The following is a 22,680-nucleotide window of genomic DNA, read 5'->3' as shown; positions in this document are numbered from 1 at the left end:
AGTACTACCGCATCAATGATGACGGTTCGGTCAAGCAGCTCCGCCGTGAGTGCCCCTCGCCCGAGTGCGGCCCTGGTATCTTTATGGCGTGGCACCACAACCGCCAGTACTGCGGCAAGTGCCACCTCACCTACCTGTTCCAGGAGGGCACCGCCAAGCCCGAGTAAGTGCGTAGCATTGGCTTGGTAGAAAAAAAAAACGTGGTTTCCACATTACTTAGTCGTGAATGGCCGTGGTATCTATCGTGATGCATGCCCTCTAGGGCGGGATCTCATTGGGTTGGAGGTCAAAGTATGGGTGCAAGAGCGCTTCCTGCATGGTGATCCGCTTGGCCGGGTCAAACTCGAGTAGGCGGCGCAGGAGCGAGACAAACGCCTGGTTGTGTTTCGCGTAGGCGGCGGGCGCTGCGACAATGTCTTGCAGGCGCTTCATGTTCTGCACGTACCGCCGGCTCTGCTTGCTCGTCTCGGGTTTCGGATAGTCGAGGTGGCCGTTGCGGAAGTATTCTGGCTTGTATGTCTCTGCCTTGCGCCGGTAGTCGTCTGGCAACCCCCCCAATACCATTTCCATCATCGCCAAATGCTCCAAGTTGTCGTGCGTCTGGAACAAGGCATCTCCGGTAAAGAATTCCACGAGTATGCATCCCAAGGACCATGCATCGCAAGGGTAGGACCACCCCATCCCCAGGATAATCTCTGGGGCACGGTAGTGCCGTGTGGAAACGACGCCCGAGTGGTATTCGTCGTTAAAGGTCGCGCTGCCAAAGTCGATCAGGCGGATGTCTGCGTTGCGCAGGACGCGCTTCTTGCGTGCATTGGCGCGCCGCGAGGTGGCAACGACGTCGTACGAAGCGTCCACAAGCAGCACATTCTCGGGCTTTAGATCCGTGTGGATCAGCGAGAGGCCGTGCAGAAATGCGACGCTCTTGAAGAGCTGTTTGGCAAAGTACCAAATATTGCGGCAAGGGAAGGGCTGGAAGTGGTTGTCTTTGAGAAAATCAAACACACTGCGGTCCAGCAGATCCGACACGATGCAGACGTGATTCCGGAAATCAAACGTCTCGAGCAGCTGCACGCACTGGTACTCGTTTAGCGGGTCGTTTTGGCGCAGGCACTGCAGTACCCGGATCTCGATCTGACTTGCATCGCGGTACTTTTGCACGGCCCGGATGACTTTGATTGCGACACACCTGCGCAGCTTGCGGTCGTAGCAGTTGACCACCTTGCCAAAGGTGCCTTGGCCCAGCATGCCTCGGATCTGATAGCGCGGCGTGATTTGGTCGCCTTCGCGTACAATAAAGTGGCCGTCCTTGTCGTCGACCATCAGCGCCTCGGGCCCGTCCACCTGCGTCGTACTCGCCCACGGCTCGACAGGCCGGGTATCGTAATACGACTGCCGGGGCTTGGCCGAGGGGTAGTAGGGATCCACCTTGTTCGCCCGCGCGAGAAGCATAGCATTGTCCTGCGCCGGCGCAAACGACAGGTTCTGGCTCCCCGCCGCGTACATCTCGGGATAGGCGGGCGACGGCATTGTATAGGGCGCCGGGAGCGCGTTGGCGTAGCCGTACGCCTCGGGATCGGCATAGGCAGGCTGCTCTGCATAGGCCTGCCGCATTCCATTTGCATTGAGCGACGCGGCGAGCTGGTCGAGCACCGCGGTATTCGCATCATGCCGCTGGCGCTTGGCGCTCGCCTCGTCGGAGCCGCTCCACGGCGCCGACGCTTTGCGTTTGCCGTTGTGCCGCGCCGCAGCCACCACCGGTGGGTTGCGCAGCGGCGACGCGGGCGGCGTGTCGTCGTCGTCGTCGTCACTGATTACATATACTTGGCGTTCCTTGCCATCGATCATCTCCTTGACGCTCGTCATGGACGCCGGCGCGGCATGCGCACGGGGCGATAAGCCGTCGCTCAGCGAGCTCTGCGACGGGTCGAGCGACGAGTACGACGGTGCGTACGCGTCCATTCCTCCTCCAGGCGATAGACGCCGTTTCTTCAAGCGGGGCACTACTGTGGCCATCGTTCGCGCCCTAGACGCGCTCTGCAAGCGCCTTCGTCACACACACCGTGCGGGGATGAGCGCGCTGCTGGCTCGGGCACGTCCTCACGTGCCGGAGCCGGTGGAGGTATCACGTGGACTCTCTTCCACCATGCGAAAGGGAGCGATGGCCGTTCGGCTGCCGGTGCGCGTGGCGCAGGCGGTGAGCAGCGCGGCGCCTGTGGCGTGTGGGCGTGCTCAGTGCGTGATGCAGTGCCAGGCGGTGTCGCTTGCGCGCCGCCCGCCGTTCTCGATGCCGATGCAGCCCCGGGCCGTGCCGCCGCCGACGAGCGAGCGCAGCCTGCACTTGCAGCAGCTCTACGCGCAGCACCGTCCGCTCTTGGAGCACGAGACACTGCCTGTGCGCCCGTCGCGCCTGATCCAGCCGGACATGCTCTTGTCCGAGTTTGAAGAGGCGCCGGAAGGGCACTGGCGGCGCCGGACGCGCGGCGTGGACAGCGCCACGTTTGGCGAGATGCTCGACCGCCTGAGCCAGCTGGACGTGGCGCCGCGTACGAAGCGCATGCGCAGGGGCATGCGCCGCGCGACGCCGCCCGCATCGCCGGTCGTCCACGCCGAGTCGAAGCGCATCGAGCGACGAGAGCGCGACGAAGACGCGCGCGAAGAGGCGATTGCCAACGCGCTCGAGCGCGGCGAGGACGTCGCGCGTGCCGAGCGCCTCGGCCACGAAGCCGAGCTCGTGGTGCTCGGCGAGCCCAGCGGCTCGCAAAAAGAGTGGGGCCGCGGCGTGGCGACGCACCTCGGCGCGCATACCGAGCCCTACGTGCCTCCGTCGGCCGCGCGCACGCCCAAGGCGTTTGCCATGGAGCCCGCGCTGAACGAGGAGCACGCGGACCAAGATGCGCACCTCTGGCTGTCCCACGGCCTCGTCCAGACGCAGGTCCAGGCGCAGCGCGAGTGGAACGCCGTGCTGGAGCAGATGCAAGGCGACGCGCCCAAGCCTGCTGCGCCTGTGCACCTCGACAGTGTGCGCAGGAAGCGCAGGAAAAAGATGAACAAGCACAAGTACAAGAAGCTGCGCAAGGCGCAGCGCGCGGAGCGCCAGCGCCTCAAGAAGTAGCGTAGATACCAACAGCTATTTAGGCCTTGCCAGCACGCTTGCCGTTGCGGCGCGGGCGCTCGCGGAGCACCATGCGGTTGCCGCCGCGCGTGCCGGGCTTGCGCGTGCGCTGGAACTTCTTGGGGTAGCCGTAGATCGAGCGGGGGACCTTGTTCGACTTGGACTTGCCGCGGCCACCACCGTGGGGGTGGTCGACCGCGTTCATCGCCGTACCGCGCACCTTGGGGCGGCGGCCGAGCCAGCGCGAGCGGCCAGCCTTGCCGAGGCGGCGGTGCTGGTGGTCCTTGTTGCCCACCACCCCGATCGTCGCACAGCAGTCGACCGGCACGAGGCGTACCTCGCCGCTCGACAGGCGCACCTGCGCGTGCGTGCCGATGGCGTTCGGCGACACGTCCTCGACCAGCGCATCGTCCGCCTTTTTGCGGTACGACGAAAAGGCGACGAGCTGGCCGTGCGTGCCGGCCGCGCGCACCATCTTGGCGGGGCCGAGGGGCAGCAGCGAGATGGCGTGGATCGTCGTGCCGATGGGAATCAGACGCAGCGGCAGCACGTTTCCGGGGCGGATCGCGTGCGTACGAAAAATACCCAGGTCCAGGCTCGAGCTGGACGAGGGGCCGCCGGCCTGCATCGTGCGGTAGCTCTGCACCGTGTCGCCCACCGACAGCTCGTCCGGCGCGAGGATGTAGCTCTGGCGCCCAGACTCGGTATGCTCGATCAGCGCGAGGTGCGCGCTGCGGTTGGGGTCGTACTCGAGGCGCACGACCTTTTGCTCGCCCGACTCCCAGCGGTAAAAGTCGACGAGACGCAGGCGGCGACGGTGGCCACCGCCGCGGCCACGCACCGTGATGTGGCCATGGTGGTTGCGGCCGCCCGTGCTGCGCTTGGCCTGCGTCAGCTCACGCACCGGGCGGCCGCGGTGCAGATCGCCCTGGAGCGGGTGCCGGACCCAGCGGATCGACGGGGTAATCGGCTTAAAGGTCTTGAACTGGTGGTCTGTCCGCACGAGCGGCGCGACCTTCTTTTCGGTGACACCGAGGCGCACAGCAATTGACTCGCTCTCCTTGCGCTTCTTGGCCATCTTGCGCTGGCGCTTTTGCGCTGCGCGGCGCTCGCGGCGGAAGGGGCCGGCCGGCGTCGCGGCCGGCGGCGGCGCGGCGACGCCGACCGCCACCGGCGCCGCAGAGCCTACCCGCACCGGCGCAAAAGCGCGCGGCGAGGACGAGTACGGGCGCGCCTGCGGCCGCACCGCACGCAGCGCATGCAGCGCACTCCTCCAACTAGACGCCATGACGAGCGGAGGAGCCTTTCGCGCTTCTTCGTCTCATCACGTGACTCCCCGTCGCGCCGCTCGTACCACAATGGTGCTGCTGACGACCTCGGATAACGAGCACTTTACCGTCGACCGCGACATTGCGGAGCGGTCGGTGCTCATCAAGCAGATGATTGAGGACATTGGCGAGACGGACCAGCCGATCCCGCTGCCGAACGTCTCGTCGAGCGTGCTCGCCAAGGTGCTCGAGTACTGCAGCCACCACCGCAACGACCTGCCCACGACCGGCGACGACGCGGACGAGATGCGCCGCCGCGCGACAGACATCTCGGAGTGGGACGCCAAGTTCATCCAGGTCGACCAAGAGATGCTCTTTGAAATTATCCTCGCGGCCAACTACCTGGACATCAAGAGCCTGCTCGACGTGGGCTGCAAAACTGTGTACGTATCCAAGCTAATGCAGGGCGAACATGATCAAGGGCAAGCAGCCGGAAGAGATCCGCAAGCTGTTCAATATTCACAACGACTTTACGCCGGAGGAGGAGGCGCAGATCCGCCGCGAAAACGTACGTCACACGTCTCACACAGGAATGGGCAGAGGACCGTTAGATTTGTTTATAGTGCAGTGCACTGCACTGCCCGACGATCAGTAGTTCAATTCGCTTCAAGGGTGGCAACGCGGGACAGCGCGGGACGAGCGCACGGACTAGCCGCGGCACGGACTAGCCGCAGCACGGACTAGCCGCGGTACGGACTAGCGCCCGCTTTCTGTACGCACGGCGTTTGCTATGGTACGCTACGTTACATCTGGTCGCAAGCGCCGGCCAGGGACACGCGCCGCGCCACCCGCACGATCCACGCCGAACGCCCCCACACCCGCCGCGGTCCGCGGCGGCCGCCGCGTTGGCCCCTGCGGCCACGCGTGGCGGGGCGTTTGGGGAATTACGTGGATTTGCCGGCGCGTCGCGCCCGATATATAAAGTGCCCCCCCTGGAGCAGAAAAGGGCCGCCGTGCGAAGGACCAGCGGGGTGCGCCGATCGGAGCACACATCTTGCGGATTGTGCCCGCACCAAGTTGACGTTGTGCGCCAGACCACTTGCTAGATAGTGGCGCACACACCATGGGTTCTCCCGGTACGCGGCTCGACCGGCTCGTCTCGCTGCTGGACATTGGGTCCTCCCAGTCGATCCGGTCGACAGCCGCAGTGCAGCTAGGGCAGATTGCGGCGCTGCGTGTGCGTGGTGCAAGCACTGCCGATACCAAGACAGATGGCGACGAGGCGCCGGCCCCGGTGGCGGGCGGCGCGGCGCTCGCCACGACCTACCGTGGCGTCGAGGGCGAGTGGGGCGAAGTGACGTCGCTCCTGGCGCGCGTCGTGCCGCTGCTCCTCTCCAAGTCGTGGGAAACACGCAACGCGGCCGCACAGGCCTTGTACCATATCTGCCTCGCCGCGGGCGTCTGGGACCCAGACGAGACAGAGGGAGCCGCTGCCGACGCCGAGCCGCTGCCGCCGACGTTGACGTTTGCCGACTTTTCGCTACAGACGCTGCTCACCGCCGGCACCAAGCTCCTGGCGTCGGCAGGGAAGGAGTACGACGTCCCGGAACTCCTCTCTCGCGAGCGCCTGCAGCACGCCAAGAAGGACCTCCTCGGCAAGCTCGGCCTCGGGTTTGGTGGAGAAGATATCGACGTCGGCGTCGACATGGACGCCGAGCTCCAGCTGAAGCAGGAAAAGGGCAAGACCGAAGTCAAGGAGCCCCCGACGCCGGAACCCCCGGCAGAGGAGGAGCGCACGCTTAGCGCGCGCGAGCGCAACCAGCTCAAACGCAAGCGAAAGAACGAGGCAAAGCTGAGCAGCAATGCACGCGGCACCGCCGCGCCGCCGATCGCTCCACAGGAGAAGGAAAAGCGAATCAAGCTCGAGGGTGAAGGGTCCAAGCCGGCCCTGCCGATGGGCAGCATCACCACAAGCGCTGCCACCTCGCTGCAGGCGCAGGCGGGCGACTGGCCTTTTCAGCCGCTCGCCGAGCTGCTCAGCATGGAGCTCTTTTCGCCGACGTGGGAGTCGCGGCATGGCGCCGCGCTCGGCCTTCGCGAGCTCTTCCGCACCCAGGGCACCGGCGGCGGGAAACGCCTCGGCGTGGCGCGCGCCACCAACGAGGCGCGGCACGTACAGTGGGCCGAAGATCTCGCGGTGCGCCTGCTGTGCGTCTTTGCGCTCGACCGCCTGGGCGACTTTGTCTTTGACCAGGTCGTTGCGCCGGTGCGCGAGACGGCGTCGCAGACGCTGGCGCAGCTCCTGCCTCATATGAGCGGCGACCTGGTACGCCAGACGCACCAGGTCCTCCTCGAAATGATCCGGCAGGACGCGATCAAGAAGGACGACGTCCCGCGCGACGGGCGGCGCTCGGACTATGTGTGGGAAGTGCGCCATGCAGGGCTGCTTGGCCTCAAGTACGAGGTCGCGGTTCGCCACGACCTCCTGCGGGGCGACGCCGACAAGCTCGGCAGCGATATGCTCACCGATGTGGTCGACGTAGCGATGCTTGGCCTGCGTGACGACGACGACGACGTGCGCGCGGTCGCTGCGGCGACGCTCTTGCCGGTGACGCAGGAGCTCGTCGAGCAGCACCTCGACCACGTGCCTGCCTTGCTCGACCAGCTCTGGGCGTGCATCAGCGACATGAAGGACGACCTTTCGAGCAGCACCGGCGGCGTGATGGACCTCCTTGCGTCGCTCTTTGGCTACGCACGCGTAATGGAGCTGATGCAGGCGCGCACGGGCGACCAGGCGCTCTCTGCCTTGATTCCCCGACTCTATATCTTTTTCCGGCACACCATCACCAGCGTCCGCTTGTCGGTGCTCAACTGCATGCAGGCCTTTTTGCAGGCGGACGCTATGGACCATGCATGGGTTGACGAAGTGCTCGTGCGCCTCCTCTTCCAAAACATGATTGTCGAGGAGCGCGTGCCGATTCGCGAGGCGACCGGCCGCGTCTGGGAGCAGGTGCTTGCGGTGCTCGCAGCTCGCCCTGCGCGCTTTGCCGAGTGCGTCTTGCCTTACATCCCGACGCTCTTCAAGATCGTCATGATGCCGATCGGCGAGCCGATTGACTACAAGCTCTTTTACGTCCCGGCACGCACGACGGCCGGCATGCGCATCGAGCACGATATCGACAAGGGCATCCTCTCGCAGGACCTGACGCTTGTCGGGATCGACACGGTGATCCGCGGCCGCCTCGGCGCCGCGACGGCGCTCGGCGAGGTGCTGGCGCGCCTTGCGCCGGCCGAGCACGAGGCGTGTGCGTTGCTGCAGACCTATCTCGCGTCGACGTCCGCGCTGCAAAAGTGCCTGGCATCGGTCGTGACGCAGCGCTGGGCAGAGCTCGTCGAGCACCCCGCGCAGTTCCTCGAGGAACACGCGGACGTCGCCCAAGTCCACGCGACGCTCCTTGCGCTGCTGGACGCGACGATGCCGACGACGTATGCGGAGATGACCGTGATGCTGCAGCGCATGCAGCACGACTGCCAGACGCTGCTCAAGATATTTGTGCGCGACGGGAAGCTCGCCAAGGCCAAGGTGCCCGAGCTGCCCGCAGGGCCGTTTACCATTGACGACGCGCGGAACATTGCCGAGACGACCTATGCGGAGCTCGAGGGTATGCTCGGTGCCAAGGCGCGCGAGACATCCAAGAACGCGCTTCAGGACCAGCGCCGCAAGATCCTTACCGGCGTCGAGCGCTACCAGACCACCAAAGAGACCGAGGACATCCTCGTGCTCTCGGCGGTGGCGACCGCAGTGATTGCTTGGGAAGTTCTGCCTGCCAAGCTCAACCCAGTGATTCGCAGCATCATGAACTCGGTCAAGTTTGAAGAGAACATCGACCTCCAAGCGCGCTCGGCGGCGGCCGTCGCCAACTTCCTTGCGCTCTGCAGCCGCCCCGAGGCGCGTGCGAACCCCAGTGCAAAGATTATCAAGAATCTGTGCGCATTCGTGTGCCAGGACACGTCGAACACGGCCGTCTTTAGCACGGCCAAAGGGCAGAACGAGCGGATCTACACGCTCGCCACGCTCGACGCCACGCGCAAGCCGCCGGCCAAGGGCAAGTACGCGGACCTCACTCCGGCCGAGGACCCGGCGCTGCAGTGCGGCCGTCTGATCCGCCGCGGCGCCAACGCGGCGCTGCAAAACATCTGCACCAAGTTTGGCGCGGCACTCTGGACAGATGTACCTGCGCTGTGGGACTGCTCCGCGCGTCCGCTGCTCGATACGTTTGCCGATGGCACGCAGCCGGACCTCGGTGCGAGCGACGAGCTGGGACAAGGCGTGCTGGACGCCTGCTCGATCCTCGAGGCGGTCGTGCCGCACGTCGACGCGTCGCTGGCAAACGACCTTGCGCCGCTCCTCGACACGCTCGTGCGCGTCAGCCAGAGCCCCATTGCGGTGGTGCGTGCGGCAGGCGCGCGGTGCTACAGTGTCCTGACCCGCTGCCTCACCGACCTGAGCATGCACGCGCTGGTCGAGCAGATCGTACCGCTCCTGGGCGATGCTGCGCACCTCGTGCACCGCCAGGGTGCGATCGAGGTGATTTCACACACGGTGCGTGCGTTGGACGACCGTCTGCTGCCCTATGTCATCTTCCTGGTGGTCCCTGTGCTAGGCCGTATGAGCGACAGCGACGAGGACGTGCGACTGCTGGCGACGAATACCTTTGCGGAGCTCGTCAAGCTCGTTCCGCTGATCAACGGGCTGCCGGATCCCCCCGGCTTCCCCCCGGCACTGCTGGAGCGGCGGCAGGCGGAGCAGGAGTTCCTCACTCAGCTGCTGGATGGCAGCAAGGTGCAGCCCTACCAGATTCCGGTCAAGATGAACGCCGAGCTGCGCAAGTACCAGCTGGAAGGTGTGAGCTGGATGGCGTTCCTTGCCAAATACCAGCTGCACGGCATTCTCTGCGACGATATGGGTCTCGGCAAGACACTGCAGTCCATTACGCTGCTCTCGTGCAAGCACTTTGAGCGTGACGAGCGCTGGAAGGCGACGCAGTCGCCCGACTCGGCGCCGATTCCGTCGCTGATTGTGTGCCCTCCTACGCTCACTGGGCATTGGGTGCACGAGATCAAGCAGTACTCGCCGAACCTGCGCCCGATGCTGTATGCGGGCCATCCCGCCGAGCGTGCGCGCCTGCAAAAAGAGATTCCTGGCCACGATGCGGTGATCATGTCGTACGATGTGGTGCGCAATGACATTGCGGCGCTTGCGCCGCTCTCGTGGCACTATTGCATCCTCGACGAGGGCCATGTGATCTGCAGTGCAAAGACCAAGACGACCAAAGCCGTGAAGCAGATCCGCGCGCAGCACCGCATGATTCTCTCGGGCACCCCCATCCAGAACAATGTGCTGGAGCTCTGGAGTCTATTCGACTTTTTGATGCCGGGCTTCCTCGGGACCGATCATGCGTTCCACGAGCGCTTTGCCAAGCCTGTGCTTGCATGCCGCAACGGCAAGCCGAGTGCGTCCGAGCAGGAAGCCGCGACGCTTGCGCTTGAGGCGCTGCACAAGCAGATTGTGCCCTTCTTGCTGCGCCGCCTGAAGGAAGATGTGCTGGACGATCTCCCCCCCAAGATCATCCAGGACGTCGAGTGCGATCTGGGCGATATCCAGAAAGAGCTGTACGACGACTTTGTCAAGTCGCAGGCGCGTCAGACGGTCGAGGATGCGCTCGCCGAGCCCGAGGAGGACAGCAGCGAGTCGACGCCGAAGCAGCACGTGTTCCAGACGCTGCAGTACCTGCGCAAGCTCGCGAACCACCCCTCGCTGGTGCTGAATCCCGCGAACCCCGCGCAGCAAAAGATTCTGCAGACGGTCGAGAAGCAGCGCGGCACGCTGCAAGGCCTTGCGAATGCGCCCAAGCTCCAAGCCCTGCGCCAGCTCCTGCTGGACTGTGGCATTGGGCAAGAGCAGAACCCCGCCGGCGACGCGATGCTTGCCGCGGCGTGCACCGAGGCAGCTGCCGTGTCGCAGCACCGCGTGCTCATCTTTTGCCAGATGAAGCAGATGCTGGACGTGATTGAAAAGGACCTCTTGCAGAGTCTTATGCCGTCGGTGACCTACCTGCGTCTGGACGGCAGCGTGGGCACCGAGAAGCGCCACGGCATTGTGCAGACCTTTAACGCAGACCCCAGTATCGACGTGCTGCTCCTCACGACGTCGGTCGGCGGTCTGGGCTTGACGCTCACCGGTGCCGACACGGTGATTTTTGTGGAGCACGACTGGAACCCGATGAAGGATCTGCAGGCGATGGACCGTGCACACCGCCTGGGCCAGAAGAAGGTGGTGAATGTCTACCGTCTGATTACACGCAACACGCTCGAGGCGAAGATCATGGGCTTGCAGCAGTTCAAGATGAACGTCGCAAACTCCGTCGTTACGCAGCAAAACAAGGGCATGGAGATGATGGGCACCGACCAGATTCTCGACCTGTTCGACTCCGACTCGGCGCCTCCGCCGCCCAGTGCCAATACCCCCCCCCGCGGAAAGCCGAAAGGGATCAGCCAAAAGGCGCTCTTGGCCAGCCTCGAGCAGATGCCCGATGCGGAGGAAAACGAGTATGCATCGCTATCGAATTGGCAGCCCTAGTTACAATGCCTGCCCATGCTCTGGACTGGACACGACATAGAACCCTTGTACACCGAGATCAAACGAGTGCGAAGCATCGCGCTTGCTGCCCCGCGCCTCTTCGTCCTTGCGCAAGGCGCCGAGCGGCGAGGTGACGTCCTCGCCCGGCGCATCCTCCTCCTCTGCCGGCAGCACCGGGGGATCGAGGAGCACGCTGATGCCGACGCTCAGCACCTTTTCGCGCAGCATCGACACCTGCGACTCGGAGACGACGCCGGTGTTGGTCAGCACAAAGTCGTCCAGCGGAATCGTGACCGTTTGCCACTCGTCGCCCTTGCCCTCATCGAGCCAGAGGCGGTGCTGGTACAGATCGGTGGTCACTGGTCCGTCCGTCTGGACATTTACAAAGAACAGCGGACCACTCGGCTGGGTTGCCACACCGGGGTAGGGCAGGCCGAGCGCGTGCACGGCCCTTGGGATCGCCGGCCCCGACTGGTCCTGTGCGTGGAGCGCGGAGCGGAGCGAGTCTGGCGCGCCGCCACTCGCCTTGGGCGTGCGGTTGCGAATGCGAATCGCGAGGTAAGGGTAGAGCGACGTGTCCCACGACTCGGTGCCAAAGAGCGTCGGGCGCGATTTGTTGCGAAAAGCCGCGTACCCGCTGCGCTCGAGCGACGCGTTTCGGGGAATTTGGGACGAGACCGTTCCGTAGAAGCGGCCGTACCCCTCCCCTCCCTTCTCGTGCTCCAGCGAGAGGTGGCATCGCGAGATCCCGCCGATATCAGAGTCGGATCCGAGCGCGATCTGTGCGATCTGTGGCGGCGTGCTCAGCTTGTAGAGGGTCATGGCGTCTTGCGCGGTGTCGGCAGCACTCACATCCATGCGCATAACTAGATTAGCCTCGCGACGTACTGCGTGCCGTTTCCCGCTGAAGTCCGTGCACGGTGCGCGCCAGCGCCTGGCGCAGGCCGAGGAAGGACATGGTAGTCACACGTGGAGCCACGTGGAGTTTCTTCGTTCCTTTACCATGCAAGCGCCTCTTGTGCGGAGTGGCGCGGCGGCGCTGCGCACCGCGCGGCCGCGCTACTATGCGCTGCGTTCGCTGCATGCCTCCCGTATGGCCGCGGATATGCCGCGGTCGCCGTTCCAGGTGTTTGTGCAGACACTCCGCGAGGAGCTGTCCAAGTCGCAGGAGATGCAGGACAACATGAAGCAGCTCCAGGGTCAGTCGGGCAAGATCCAGGACTCGGAGACGATGCGCAAGGCGCGTGAGGCGTACGAGCGTGCGCGCATCATCTCGTCGATCAAACACAACCCCCGCCTGCAGGCTGCTGCCGAGCAGCTCCGCAAGAGCGGCGGCCAGGTCGGTGGTGCGATCGCCGCGACGCTCAAGCAGATGGAGGAGAGCGAGCTGATGCGCTCGCTGTCTGCCATGTCGGACCGCCTGCGCCGCCAGGTCGAGGAGTCGACCGCGCCGGTGCGCAACACGGAGGTGTACAGGGCGTTTGCCGACACGCTCTCCGAGGCCTTTGACGATGGCTCGAGCGCCATCGACATCCGCCTTGCGCACGGCACGAGCGAGAAGGAGGCGCGCCGCATCAAGCGCGAGGCACGCCTGCGCAAGATTGGGCGCGCGCCGCCGGTGAACGACGTCGACGTCGCGCCGGAGCCGGTCGACCCGATCGTCGCCGCGGCCGCTGCGGCCGGCGAAGCGGCTGGGCGCGAAGGCGCCGAGGTGCCCGAGGAGGAGGCACCCAAGCCCCAGTCTCCCAGGCGCCTCGGTGGCTACGCTGCGCGCACGCAGCGCACCGCCGCGAACGAAGACGCGGGTGAGGCGCTGGTCCTGGTCGACGACAAGTCGCAGAAAAAGTGGCGCCTCCTTCCCGAAGACAGTCCTTTGCGCCGCAAGATGAGCGAGTGGCACGAAGAGTACCAAGAGTCGGAGAACCCGTTCATCGAGCGTGTGCGTGGCGTGACCAACACGGTCGCGTCGTGGTTCGAGGAGAACGAGACGGCGCAGGTCGTGCGGGCCTTTAAGCAGATGGACCCCGACTTTACGCTCGCCAACTTTGGCCTGGAGCTGCGCGAGTACGTCATTCCCGAGGTGCTGGATGCGTACCACACCGGCCAGCGCCACCTGCTGCGCCAATGGTGCGGTGAGGCGACGTACAATGTGCTCATGGCGACGATCGACCCCTACCTGCAGCGCGGCTACCTCGCGCAGGGCCGCATCCTCGACCTGTCCAGCATCGAGATCCTGCAAGGCAAGATGCTCGAGACGGGCCCGATGCCCGTGCTCGTCATCAGCTTCCAGACGCAGGAGTTGATGTACTTTACCGACGCGCGCTCCGGCGAGGTGAAGGAGGGCAGCGTCGAGCAGGCGAACCTCTGCCGCTACGCCATGGTCCTCACGCGCGACGAGAACGGGCTGGACAATGAGATTACCGGCGGCTGGAAGATTGTCGAGCTGGCGCGCCGTGGCCAGGCCGCGTTTATGTAGCTACAAATGCATCGTGGGATCACATGCAATCACACCGTCGTACTCGGCAAAGGGCTGCGTCAGTCACAGTACATACATAAGCCCAGCTCTGGAGAAAGTCGCGGATGTGCGCGTGGAGCTTGGTGCCCCGCGCACGGTTCGAGTGCTTCCCCGCGCCGACACCGAGGTAGGCGAGGCCCCGGAACGACTCGCGCTCGAGCTGCAGCAAAAAGTGCTCGCACGCCTGCAGCGCCTCGGCAACGTACAGGCCGTGCATATCCAGAAACACCTCGGTGCGCTCGTCGAGGGAGAGTGCGTGCTTGGCGTACTTGCCGAGGTTCGCCTGGCGCGCCACGCCGAGGCACAGGCCCACGCCGCCGGCCCACTTGCCGCGCAGGCCCTGTGCGCCGCGCTCGTCGCTCGCCTGTGCGCTGCTGCCCCAGCCGCCCGCATCGCCGCCGGCGGCGACCAGGAGCTGCTCGCGGATGCGTTTGTGACGCTCGCGCAGGAGCGCCTCGATCGGCGTCCACGCGTCGTGCTCGGCGGGCCCGTGCCCGAGCGCCGCACGCAGCTTGCCCATCTCGGTGCTCAGCGCGGTGCCGGTGCTCAGCGTAGGAAGCAGCGTCGGTGGCCGCAGCATGAGGCGCGCCGCCGACGTCCCCGCGCGCTTGGGCGCCGCCGCCTTGGGCGCCGCCTTGGCGGGCCGTGCGGACGGTTTCTGCACGGCCGCCGCCCAGTGGGTCTGTGCTGGATCGAGGCGCCGCGGCACGGCGCCCGGCACCACCACCTCGTCGCGCCGCTCGGGCTCGGGCTCGGGCTGCAAGGAGGAGGCTAGGACAGAAAGCGCCTCAAAGTCGTGCAGAAACGAGCAAGGCTCGTTGAGGCACTGGCCGCGCAGCCAGAAGCGGCACAGTGCCTTGTTGAGATCGTGCGAGAAGCGGCAGTCGGAGCGCCGGCACTCGCCTGCGAGAAAGTAGCGGCACACGCGTGCGCCGCCGAGCGACTCTTGCGCCGGCATCTCGCTCGGGGTGACCTGCGTCGCGAGTGGCTTGCCAGTGCGGTAGGCCTCTTGCAGCATGGCCATCGTGGCTTGTACGTCGTAGTGTGTCCGCTCGAGCGCGGCTTGGATCTGCTGCGGCGCGGTGTGCACTCGGTCGCCAAACAGCTCGGCGTGCTGCGTGACGAGCATGTCGCAAAAGACGTCGAGGGGCGACATGGGCAAGTCGTCCACTACAAGCGCGTCCATATCCGGCAGGTACGCCTCGGGCGCCGCCGCCGCCGCGTACACCTCGGCGGCGGACGTGCGCGCAAACGGAGAAAACTCGTCCTCGTCCTCGTCCGGCGCCTCTTCGGCGGCGGGTGCCGCGGCGCGCGGCGTAAATGACGCCGCAGCCACATTAAGACGGGGCGAAGCACTCACCAGCGAGGCGGTGCGCTGCTCCTGCGCGTCGCGCGCGAGCGCGCTTTGTGTACGCGCCATGGCCGAGGCCGGCGCGGCGCGTGGCGAGCCCTTGGCTCTCCGCTGCAGCCGGGGGCTCGGCGCGGCCGTATCGTCGCGGTGGTGCAGCATCAGCGCAAGCACCGCCGAGTCCAGCTCACTGTCGTTCTGCGTAAGCCACACGACCTACTAATTCCTTGTGCAGGCTATGCAACACGCCGCCGAGCGCGTTGCGCAGCGCCGCGATCGAGTCCTCGTCGCGCTCGTCGCCCGCATCGAGCTTGGCTAGTAATTGTTCCGCCGCATCGCGCGCCTCGCTATCGTTCTGTGACCGCCCAAAGAGCGCGTGCAGGTACGCGCGCGTCGCTGGGCGCGCCGCGGCCATCCTGGTGGGAGCGTGCACGGGCTGCTCACGTGACTCATACCACGATGGCGGCGCGTCGGAAGCGGTAGGTGGTGGTGAGGCTGACGCAGGGATCTTGTGGAACGGGTGCGGTACCCCAACCCCCTCCCCGAGCTGCCGTATGCTCCGAAGCTGGTGCATATTGATGCGCCCCAGCAGAATTACCTGTCCCCTGTCTTTTCGCAGCGCATCGCCGAGGCGCAGCAGCTGCCGGTCGCGGTCGACGCAGAAGCCGGCATGCCGCTCGACCTCGCGCGCATGGAATATCTGTGGGTGGGCGACGGATCACAGCGTATGTACTCATGCTAAGACAGCGGCGGCCGCCAAAGACGAGCTCGACTGGAGCCTCGTCGACGAGGAGGACGCTTTTCTCCTCTCGGACGAAGTCGCGCAACGCCCGGCGCAGGTCATCGAGGGGCCCGTGCAGGCGCCCGCCGCGCAGGCCGCGGACGTGACGTGGCTGCGCCGCACAGAGTACCTCGGCGCAGAGCAGCGCAGGCAGCGGCAGTCGGAAAAGGCCAAGGCCGCGCCGCTCGACACGTCGCACGAGGCGCAGATTGCGCGCATCGAGCAGGGCTTTGCGGCGGCCAATGCGCCGCTCGCCTCGCTCACGCATCCCGGCAAGCCGGACGTGCATGCAGTGGACGCGTACGAGCTGCTGCCGGATCCAGAGACGTGGGCGACGCCGATGCACATTGTCCGCTTCACCTCGGACCTCGGGCGGCCGACGCCGGGTGTCGCAGACCGCGACGTGCGCATGGACACGGCGATTCTGCGCCCGGTCGCCGACGGCGGCGGCCAGCGTGTGTCGCTCTACCTCACGAGTGCCGATCACCTGCCGGCGTACGCGTCCGAGACCTCGACCGAGATGGCCGAGCCGCCGCACGTCGATGCGGATGCCGAGCGCCGCCAGGATGTGGCGGCGCTGCGCTACGCCAAGCGCCGCCGCCTCGGCGAGTTCCCCAAGGTCGCCTACCTCGACGGCGAGGAGGGCGACGCAAACGAGTATGCCACTGGATTCCGGCACGTTCGTGACCTCGAGCCGCACGACCAGACGAATGTGCTGGGCAACCAGCTGGCAATTGTCCTGGACGATGGCGCGCCGGACGCTGCGCCGGAGCTCGAGCAGATCACGACGCACGGCACGGTTGCCGAGCAGGTCGCCAAGGATACCGATGCGCTCTTTGATGCAGACGAGGCAATGGGCGAGGCAGATATCGGCACAACGCTCCCGCCGCAGAGCGCCGCGGAGCGCGAGCGGCAGCAGACGATCGTGCCGCAGAGCGAGGGGCGCAAGGTGGCGTACTACCACCGCATCGATATGCGCTACGGCCTGCGTATCCGCCGCCAGCGCAAGGCCGAGCAGGGCCTTTCCATGCCTTATGACGGTTTCTGGCACCGCGTGATTGTTGGGAATCGCCCGGCGAGCGAGCGCGAAGTCGCCAAGCGGATGTATGCGCGCCAAAATGTCGATCAGCTCGCGATGGACGGAATCGAGTACGCGTCGAGTGAGGAGGAAGAGCACGAAGAGGAGGAGGCGCAAGAAGAGCATGAGCACGCGCACGCCGAAAACGCCGGCGAGCACGACGAGCATGACGAGCACAAAGAGCACGCCGACGACCATGTCGAACCCGCCGACCCCACCCACACTGCCGAGCCCGAGCCCGAGCCCGAAGAACCCGCGAGTGCTGCCGAAACCACCGAGCAGGCCGAGGTCGAGGCCGAGCAGGCGGAAGAGCAAGGTGCCGACTCGGACGACCCGTCGGACGAGCAAGGCGGCGCCTCTGACGATGACGACGACGACGACGATGCCTCCGACGTGGACGGTGATGCGGAGCTCGCGGCATTGCGCGAAGAAGCGCAAGGCGAAAACGATGCGCCTGTCGAAGGGCGACGCCGGCGTCGTGATCCTACGTCGTAGCTATTCATTCCGTACAGGCGGGCGCCACTGGACGCGTGCGCCGACTTCGTACAGATCTTCGAGCACATCCTCGAGACGGTTGTCCTTCTCAAAGCCCTGGTAGCACCGGAAGAGCTGGAGAGCGGCGTCCGCATCCTCGATCGAGTCGTGGCCTTCGTGCACCTCGTCGCCCTCCTTGACGAGGCCCGACTGGATGTCGCGCTTCAGCAGGAACCACGAGAGGAAGCGCAGCGACAGGTTCCGCGGGTGCGCCGCCGAGTGGTACAAACTCACGGTATCAATCACCTGGCTCGGCGGCACGTAGATATTAATGATGCGAAAGTCCTTTGCGAGGCCGTGCCCAATAAAGCGGCAGCCGCGGTCGACGAGCATGCGCAGCTTTTTGTACGCAATCTTGTGGGGAACGAGCGTCATGCGCGTCATCTGCCGATCGAGGTCGCCGGGCTGGATGCCCGAGTACTGCGTCAGGTAGTCGACCACCGGCTCGCTGGCGGCAATGTGGTCGTCGATGAACGGCACGCCTTCCTCGCTGCCTTGGCCACGCACGACAGAGACACGCGCCAGGGCGAGGCAGCTCGGCTTGATCATGGAGCGCGTCCCGTCCGAGCACATCTCGATCTCCTCCAGTGCCAGCGACACAAACTCGGTATCGATCGCGACGAGCGTGCCGGGCTCGGGCAGCTCGTCGTCCGAAAGCACCTTGTACCGGATCCGCGCAGGGTCGCGGTGCGGCGCAATGTTGATGTCGGTCGTGAGCAAGCTCGTGTCCGGCTTCAGGAGGGATGTCGCACGGTCGAGCTGCGACGCATGCGCCGCTGCCGCGCCATCGATACGCTCCCACATGAGCAGCGCGGGAATCTTCCACGGCTCGCCGAAACGCAGCGCCTCGTCCGCAGGCACCGGGCGCACAAGGAAGTCGTTAAAGAGCGTCCATGCCTCGGGCTCTTCGGGCGACGCGCCGCGGATGTACGTGCAGAGATGCGGCGCATCGTGCGCGCCTTGCACCTGCACTAGCACCGCACGCAGCGTGTACACGGCCGCGTGCTCCGGCGCTTTGCGCACGTTCTCGTCCCACAAGCTTTCCGCGTGGACACGCCCGTGGCGGACGTGCAGCGCGATATTCGGCGAGAGGAACGGACGCTCGCCGCGCGGCACCCACTGCGCCAGCTGGTCGACGGCGTGCACGTTGGCATTCATGCTGAGCACCGCAGGCAGCGCGTCGGTCGACGGGATCGTGCGGAAGGTCGCGTGCGGCGCGTGCGGCGCGTGGCAATGGCGGCACTTGCCGCGTGCGACCGCGTCGCGCGCAAACGATGCAGAGAGCACCTGCGCCAGCTCCTGGGCGGGCGGCGTGCCGGGCGGGGGGTATACCAGGTCGACGACGTGCGCGAGGTGCTGCCGCGCGCTGCGGTGGCCACACATGCCGCAGGTGCTGTGCGTATGCAGCGTATACGCACAGGGGTTCGCGCACAGCGCGAGCGCCTCGGTCGGCAGCGCGAGGGACGCGCCGGTGCGCAGCGCCTCTTGCGAGATCTCGCCGAGGATGAAGTGGTTTAGGTGCTGGACGAGCTGCGAGTAGGGCTGCGCTGGCGCGTCCTGTGCGTCGTCCAAGAGGCCGAGCGTGCGTGCTTTCGGTATGCGGCAAAAGACACGGAGCAGGTTCGTCGCCTGGCAGTTGGTGCCTTGGGCGTCCTCGAGCATGCGAAACAGGAAGCCGGCCTCGCACAAGAGACACTCGGGATCGGTGCACGCCATGAGAATGTGGCGCTTGGCAAACGCACGCAGCGCGCCCGTGTATTGCAGCGCTTGCAGGTACGCATTGGCGTACGCACACGGGATATTTGTCTCCAGGCCCGAAAACTTGGTCTTGTTGTAGTAGCCAAAGTCAAAGTCCTCCACACCAAACTTGCTGTACTGGATGGTGAGCAGGCGGTAGTAGCCCGGCATGCCGCTGTGGTCCGACTCCCACGCCTCGTCGTCGTCGGCATTCTGCTCGCTGTGGAAGCGCGCAAGGTGCACGCGGCGGTCGCCACGCGCGCCGCGCAGGCGCGCGAGCGCAGTACGCTTCAGCTTGCCGTTCTTTTCGAAGCGGTCCGTGAGCGAGTCGGTGCCGAGCAGCTGGTTGCGCTTGCCGCGCAGGTGCTTCGGCAGCGCCGCATAGCCGACATTCTGCATGGTCTGCAAACCGTCGAGGACGTGCGCGTCGAGCTGGGGGGGGATCGTCAGCAGCGGCGACCCGTGGCTCCAGTATTCGTCTGCGTCGTAGGCGGACAGCAGGCGCTGGTCGTAGTGCGGCATGCCGACGCACGACAGCGGCGTGTCGTCCTGCCAGTCGATGCGCGGCGGGGGCGGCGTGTAGTCGGGCAGTGCAGGGGCCTTGGTAGGGTACGAGTTGAAACGGACCGGGAGCGCCGCCTGCGATGCTTTTGTGTCGTTCGTCCAGAGACGCACCGTGCCGTCCGCCTCGCCGAATCCAAGCGCCTCGGCAGACGACGAAAAGGCCATCGACGACGTGTACGAGCTGGAGGGGAGGATATAAAACTGGCTCTGCCCAGGGTTGTGCGTGTCGACCATCTGGAACTGCGCCTGGGGCGACGCAACGGCCAGCAGCGACGAGCGCTTTGGGTGCACGGCGAGGAACGCAGGCCCCCCAGGCGCCGTCATGGGGATGGGAACCTGCGCCTGCATCGAGCGCAGGTCGTGCACCTTGATCATCGGCTCGGCGACGCGGTGCCCTTGGCGCAGCGTCCAGCCGATGCTGTAGACGAGATTGCCCTCGGCCTGCAGGTCGATCAAGCCGCCGTGGTGCGCAATGAGCTGGTGCTCGACTGCGAGCGAGCGGGGATCGCGCACCTGGATCTTGCCTTGCGCTGTGCCGGTACACACGTAACGCCCCGACTTGGCGAGGTGCGTGATCGCCGCCTCGGACGGCACCGAGCGCATCACGCGCCCCGAGTTGACATTGACGGCAAGCAGCACGTCCTGCTCTGTGAGCTTTCCAGCGAGCGCCTGCGTCGTCGCGCCGCCCGCAATCACGTCCGAGCTGGTAGACAGCGGCGAGGCACACATGCCGGCCAGCTGCAGGCCCGGCGCGTGATCGTCCACGCGTACGGTCCAGCGGCCAAGCCCGTTGCGCTGCGCGGCACGCACCGACTTTGCGCTCGCACTAAAGATGGCCTTTTCGTCTGAAAGCAGCGTATGCACCTCGCTGCGGCTGGACGGCGCGCCGTGCGCAGCATAACTCGAGTAGCGCGCAAACGACGGGGGGGTATTGGTATGCGACGTGACTTGTCCGGACGCGCTGCCCGCCCATACGAGCTCGGCGAATGGATCAAAATAGAGCGAGCTCACCGCGCCGAGCACGCCAGGCACGGCGTGGTCCGCATAGAAATGCGCCTGCTGCGTCCATTCCGCCATCGCGGTGGAAGCGGGAACACACCTCCACTGGAAAGCTACGGGGAAGCGCCGTGTCGTTGTGCAGTCGTGCGGCGCGGTCCTAGCGCAGAGGTGCGTCGTGTGTCGAACAGTGCGTGCGTAGCACAGTACGTCGGTTTTTTCGTGCGGTGCACAGTACGTCGGTCTTTTCGTGCGGTGCGCTATGCGAGCAGCATCGCAGGCTGCATGTCACGATCGTCGGCCTATAGACTACAGCGGACTCGTAGGCTTCATCTTGTTCTTTTCCGTGATCTTGTCCTGGCGCCACTCCTGCACGATGCTGTCCATCTTGGTCATGTTCTCCTGCACGCGGCGCGCACGCGCGCGCGATGCGCGGTCGGCATTCGAGCCCTTGAACATGCGCTTCGACGAGCGGCCCGCATACGGCCCCGCATCGTGTGCTTTTTGCGCGATACGCAGCGCCTCTTTCGCGTCCTGCTTCTTGCTGAGGCGCGGCACTTCCTGCGCCTTGTACGGTGTGATCAGCTCGTGCGTCTCCTGGCGGGCGAGGCGCTGTGCAAAGGCGGCAAACTTGGGACTCGCCGCCACCGCCCCGAGGTCTCCGGTCTGGAACGCGGCGCGCACGAGCTCAGCCTGGCGCCGCAGGCTGTACCGCGGGGGATTCCAGCGCTGGGACGTGGTATTCTTCCAGTGCTGGAACGTGCGCTTATTCACGTCCGCCTCGAGCGGCGCCTCCTCCTTATGGTGCGCGCTCACGCCCTGTGCAGCCGCACGCGAGCGCCACCGCGCGAGGCCCGCCATCACCTCGGACGGCGCGCCGCGCTGGGCGATCCGTGTGAGATGCATCGTAGGAAGAAGACAAAAGCATATTTCCCCACCACCTCCACCATGGCCAGCACGCCGCTCTTGGCGCTGGTGCGCCCGTCGTGCGCGGCGGCGGCGCGCGCGTCGCAGATCGCGATTTCCGACGAAAAGATTGACGCATTCCTCAACAATCTCGATGCAGCGCGGTACAATGAGCTTAAGAAGGAGCACGGGCTCGTGTTTCCGCTGCGTTTCGGCTCCTTTACCGAGGAAATCACCTTTATTTCGACATTGTCGCTCCTCAACGCGCTCTCGGGCTACCGCGCCGAGTTTCACGCGGCGACAGGGCACGGAGCATACGATAACGTGCGGCACCTCCTGCTAGGCATGTACCTCGCGAACGACAAGGCGCTGAGCGCGGCGTCGCTCCGGGACGTGACGCCGACGCAGCTCGCGAGCGTGCTGGGCGTGCCGACGCACACAGAGTCCGCGCACCCTACGCTACCATTTGTGACGGTCGGCACGGTCGGCGGCCCTCTGCACGCGCCGCTCGAGCTCGTGGCGAACGCGTGCAAGGCCGCCGGCCAGTTCCTCGAGGAGGAGGGCAAGCCGGATCTCGGCACGTACGTCCTCGACGCGTGCACGGATGCGCTGGCGCACGACGACGCCGAGTCACGCCTCTTGGAGTCGGTACGTTGCGTGTCTCACCCAGATTACCTGTATTCCCGGCTTTGAGGACACGACGCTGCTCGACGGCGAGCACGTCTACCTCTTCAAAAAGGCCTTTTTCCTGATGAATGCGCTCCGCGAAAAGGTCACCGACGAGCTGCCGAGCGACGCGCCGCCTGTCGCCACGCTGCTCGCGCAGCGCTGGAAGAACGGATTTCCGGAACCGCTGCCGATGTTTGTCGACAATGTCATTCCGACGATCCTGCTCCACCTCGGCATCCTCGACGCGTCCGCCTCGTCGATCGAGGCGCTGCGCTCGTGGGACGCGCAGCCGAGCGATGAAAAGGCAGGGCCAAAGCTCGAAAAGGACGACGCATACCGCATTCGCGCTGCCGCGCTCGCTGCCGGCGCCCGCATCGTGGAGCGCGCCGAGCGCTCGCTCGGGATGACCGAAGTCGACCTCGACGGCTACCTCTGGTCGGTCGCCAAGGACCCTGCGCTGCGCGGCATTCCCCGTCTTGTGGAGCAAGACACAATCATGTACTAACTACGAAAGGTGCAGACCCGCCAG

At 65.6% G+C, this 22,680-nt stretch overlaps 12 protein-coding genes across 12 annotated transcripts; 6 read left to right on the top strand and 6 right to left on the bottom strand.

The window, feature by feature from the left end:
- Positions 1-258: 258 nt before the first annotated feature.
- LKH1 (dual-specificity kinase) lies at positions 259-1,962 on the bottom strand (the record flags this gene model as incomplete). The annotated part of the gene is made up of 1 exon (XM_060267620.1): positions 259-1,962. The coding sequence occupies one exon, from the start codon at positions 1,960-1,962 to the stop codon at positions 259-261; it is 1,704 nt and encodes a 567-aa protein (XP_060123603.1).
- Positions 1,963-2,146: 184 nt separating this feature from the next.
- Positions 2,147-3,115, top strand: MJAP1_003693 (uncharacterized protein; the record flags this gene model as incomplete). Its single annotated transcript, XM_060267619.1, has 1 exon — positions 2,147-3,115. One exon carries the CDS (start codon positions 2,147-2,149, stop codon positions 3,113-3,115), a length of 969 nt encoding a protein of 322 aa, XP_060123602.1.
- Positions 3,116-3,134: 19 nt separating this feature from the next.
- RML2 (mitochondrial 54S ribosomal protein rml2) lies at positions 3,135-4,403 on the bottom strand (the record flags this gene model as incomplete). Its single annotated transcript, XM_060267618.1, has 1 exon — positions 3,135-4,403. One exon carries the CDS (start codon positions 4,401-4,403, stop codon positions 3,135-3,137), a length of 1,269 nt encoding a protein of 422 aa, XP_060123601.1.
- Positions 4,404-4,473: 70 nt separating this feature from the next.
- MJAP1_003691 (uncharacterized protein) lies at positions 4,474-4,994 on the top strand (the record flags this gene model as incomplete). The annotated part of the gene is made up of 3 exons (XM_060267617.1): positions 4,474-4,826; positions 4,849-4,951; positions 4,974-4,994. The coding sequence occupies 3 exons, from the start codon at positions 4,474-4,476 to the stop codon at positions 4,992-4,994; spliced, it is 477 nt and encodes a 158-aa protein (XP_060123600.1).
- A 512-nt stretch (positions 4,995-5,506) lies between these two features.
- Positions 5,507-11,023, top strand: MOT1 (TATA-binding protein-associated factor mot1; the record flags this gene model as incomplete). Its single annotated transcript, XM_060267616.1, has 1 exon — positions 5,507-11,023. The coding sequence occupies one exon, from the start codon at positions 5,507-5,509 to the stop codon at positions 11,021-11,023; it is 5,517 nt and encodes a 1,838-aa protein (XP_060123599.1).
- On the bottom strand, positions 11,024-11,887 carry MJAP1_003689 (uncharacterized protein; the record flags this gene model as incomplete). The annotated part of the gene is made up of 1 exon (XM_060267615.1): positions 11,024-11,887. The coding sequence occupies one exon, from the start codon at positions 11,885-11,887 to the stop codon at positions 11,024-11,026; it is 864 nt and encodes a 287-aa protein (XP_060123598.1).
- Positions 11,888-12,026: 139 nt separating this feature from the next.
- On the top strand, positions 12,027-13,499 carry TIM44 (protein translocase subunit; the record flags this gene model as incomplete). Its single annotated transcript, XM_060267614.1, has 1 exon — positions 12,027-13,499. The coding sequence occupies one exon, from the start codon at positions 12,027-12,029 to the stop codon at positions 13,497-13,499; it is 1,473 nt and encodes a 490-aa protein (XP_060123597.1).
- MJAP1_003687 (uncharacterized protein) lies at positions 13,500-15,301 on the bottom strand (the record flags this gene model as incomplete). Its single annotated transcript, XM_060267613.1, has 3 exons — positions 13,500-13,553; positions 13,576-15,084; positions 15,107-15,301. The coding sequence occupies 3 exons, from the start codon at positions 15,299-15,301 to the stop codon at positions 13,500-13,502; spliced, it is 1,758 nt and encodes a 585-aa protein (XP_060123596.1).
- Positions 15,302-15,345: 44 nt separating this feature from the next.
- Positions 15,346-17,240, top strand: MJAP1_003686 (uncharacterized protein; the record flags this gene model as incomplete). Its single annotated transcript, XM_060267612.1, has 3 exons — positions 15,346-15,365; positions 15,391-15,611; positions 15,634-17,240. The coding sequence occupies 3 exons, from the start codon at positions 15,346-15,348 to the stop codon at positions 17,238-17,240; spliced, it is 1,848 nt and encodes a 615-aa protein (XP_060123595.1).
- PAN2 (poly(A)-specific ribonuclease) lies at positions 17,241-20,657 on the bottom strand (the record flags this gene model as incomplete). The annotated part of the gene is made up of 1 exon (XM_060267611.1): positions 17,241-20,657. One exon carries the CDS (start codon positions 20,655-20,657, stop codon positions 17,241-17,243), a length of 3,417 nt encoding a protein of 1,138 aa, XP_060123594.1.
- A 228-nt stretch (positions 20,658-20,885) lies between these two features.
- MJAP1_003684 (uncharacterized protein) lies at positions 20,886-21,482 on the bottom strand (the record flags this gene model as incomplete). The annotated part of the gene is made up of 1 exon (XM_060267610.1): positions 20,886-21,482. One exon carries the CDS (start codon positions 21,480-21,482, stop codon positions 20,886-20,888), a length of 597 nt encoding a protein of 198 aa, XP_060123593.1.
- Positions 21,483-21,524: 42 nt separating this feature from the next.
- MJAP1_003683 (uncharacterized protein) lies at positions 21,525-22,656 on the top strand (the record flags this gene model as incomplete). Its single annotated transcript, XM_060267609.1, has 2 exons — positions 21,525-22,130; positions 22,153-22,656. 2 exons carry the CDS (start codon positions 21,525-21,527, stop codon positions 22,654-22,656), a joined length of 1,110 nt encoding a protein of 369 aa, XP_060123592.1.
- Positions 22,657-22,680: the final 24 nt, after the last annotated feature.

Source organism: Malassezia japonica, chromosome 7 (genome assembly GCF_029542785.1).
Source record: "Malassezia japonica chromosome 7, complete sequence".
Taxonomy (NCBI): domain Eukaryota; kingdom Fungi; phylum Basidiomycota; class Malasseziomycetes; order Malasseziales; family Malasseziaceae; genus Malassezia; species Malassezia japonica.
This window is presented reverse-complemented; position numbering and strand designations above follow the sequence as displayed.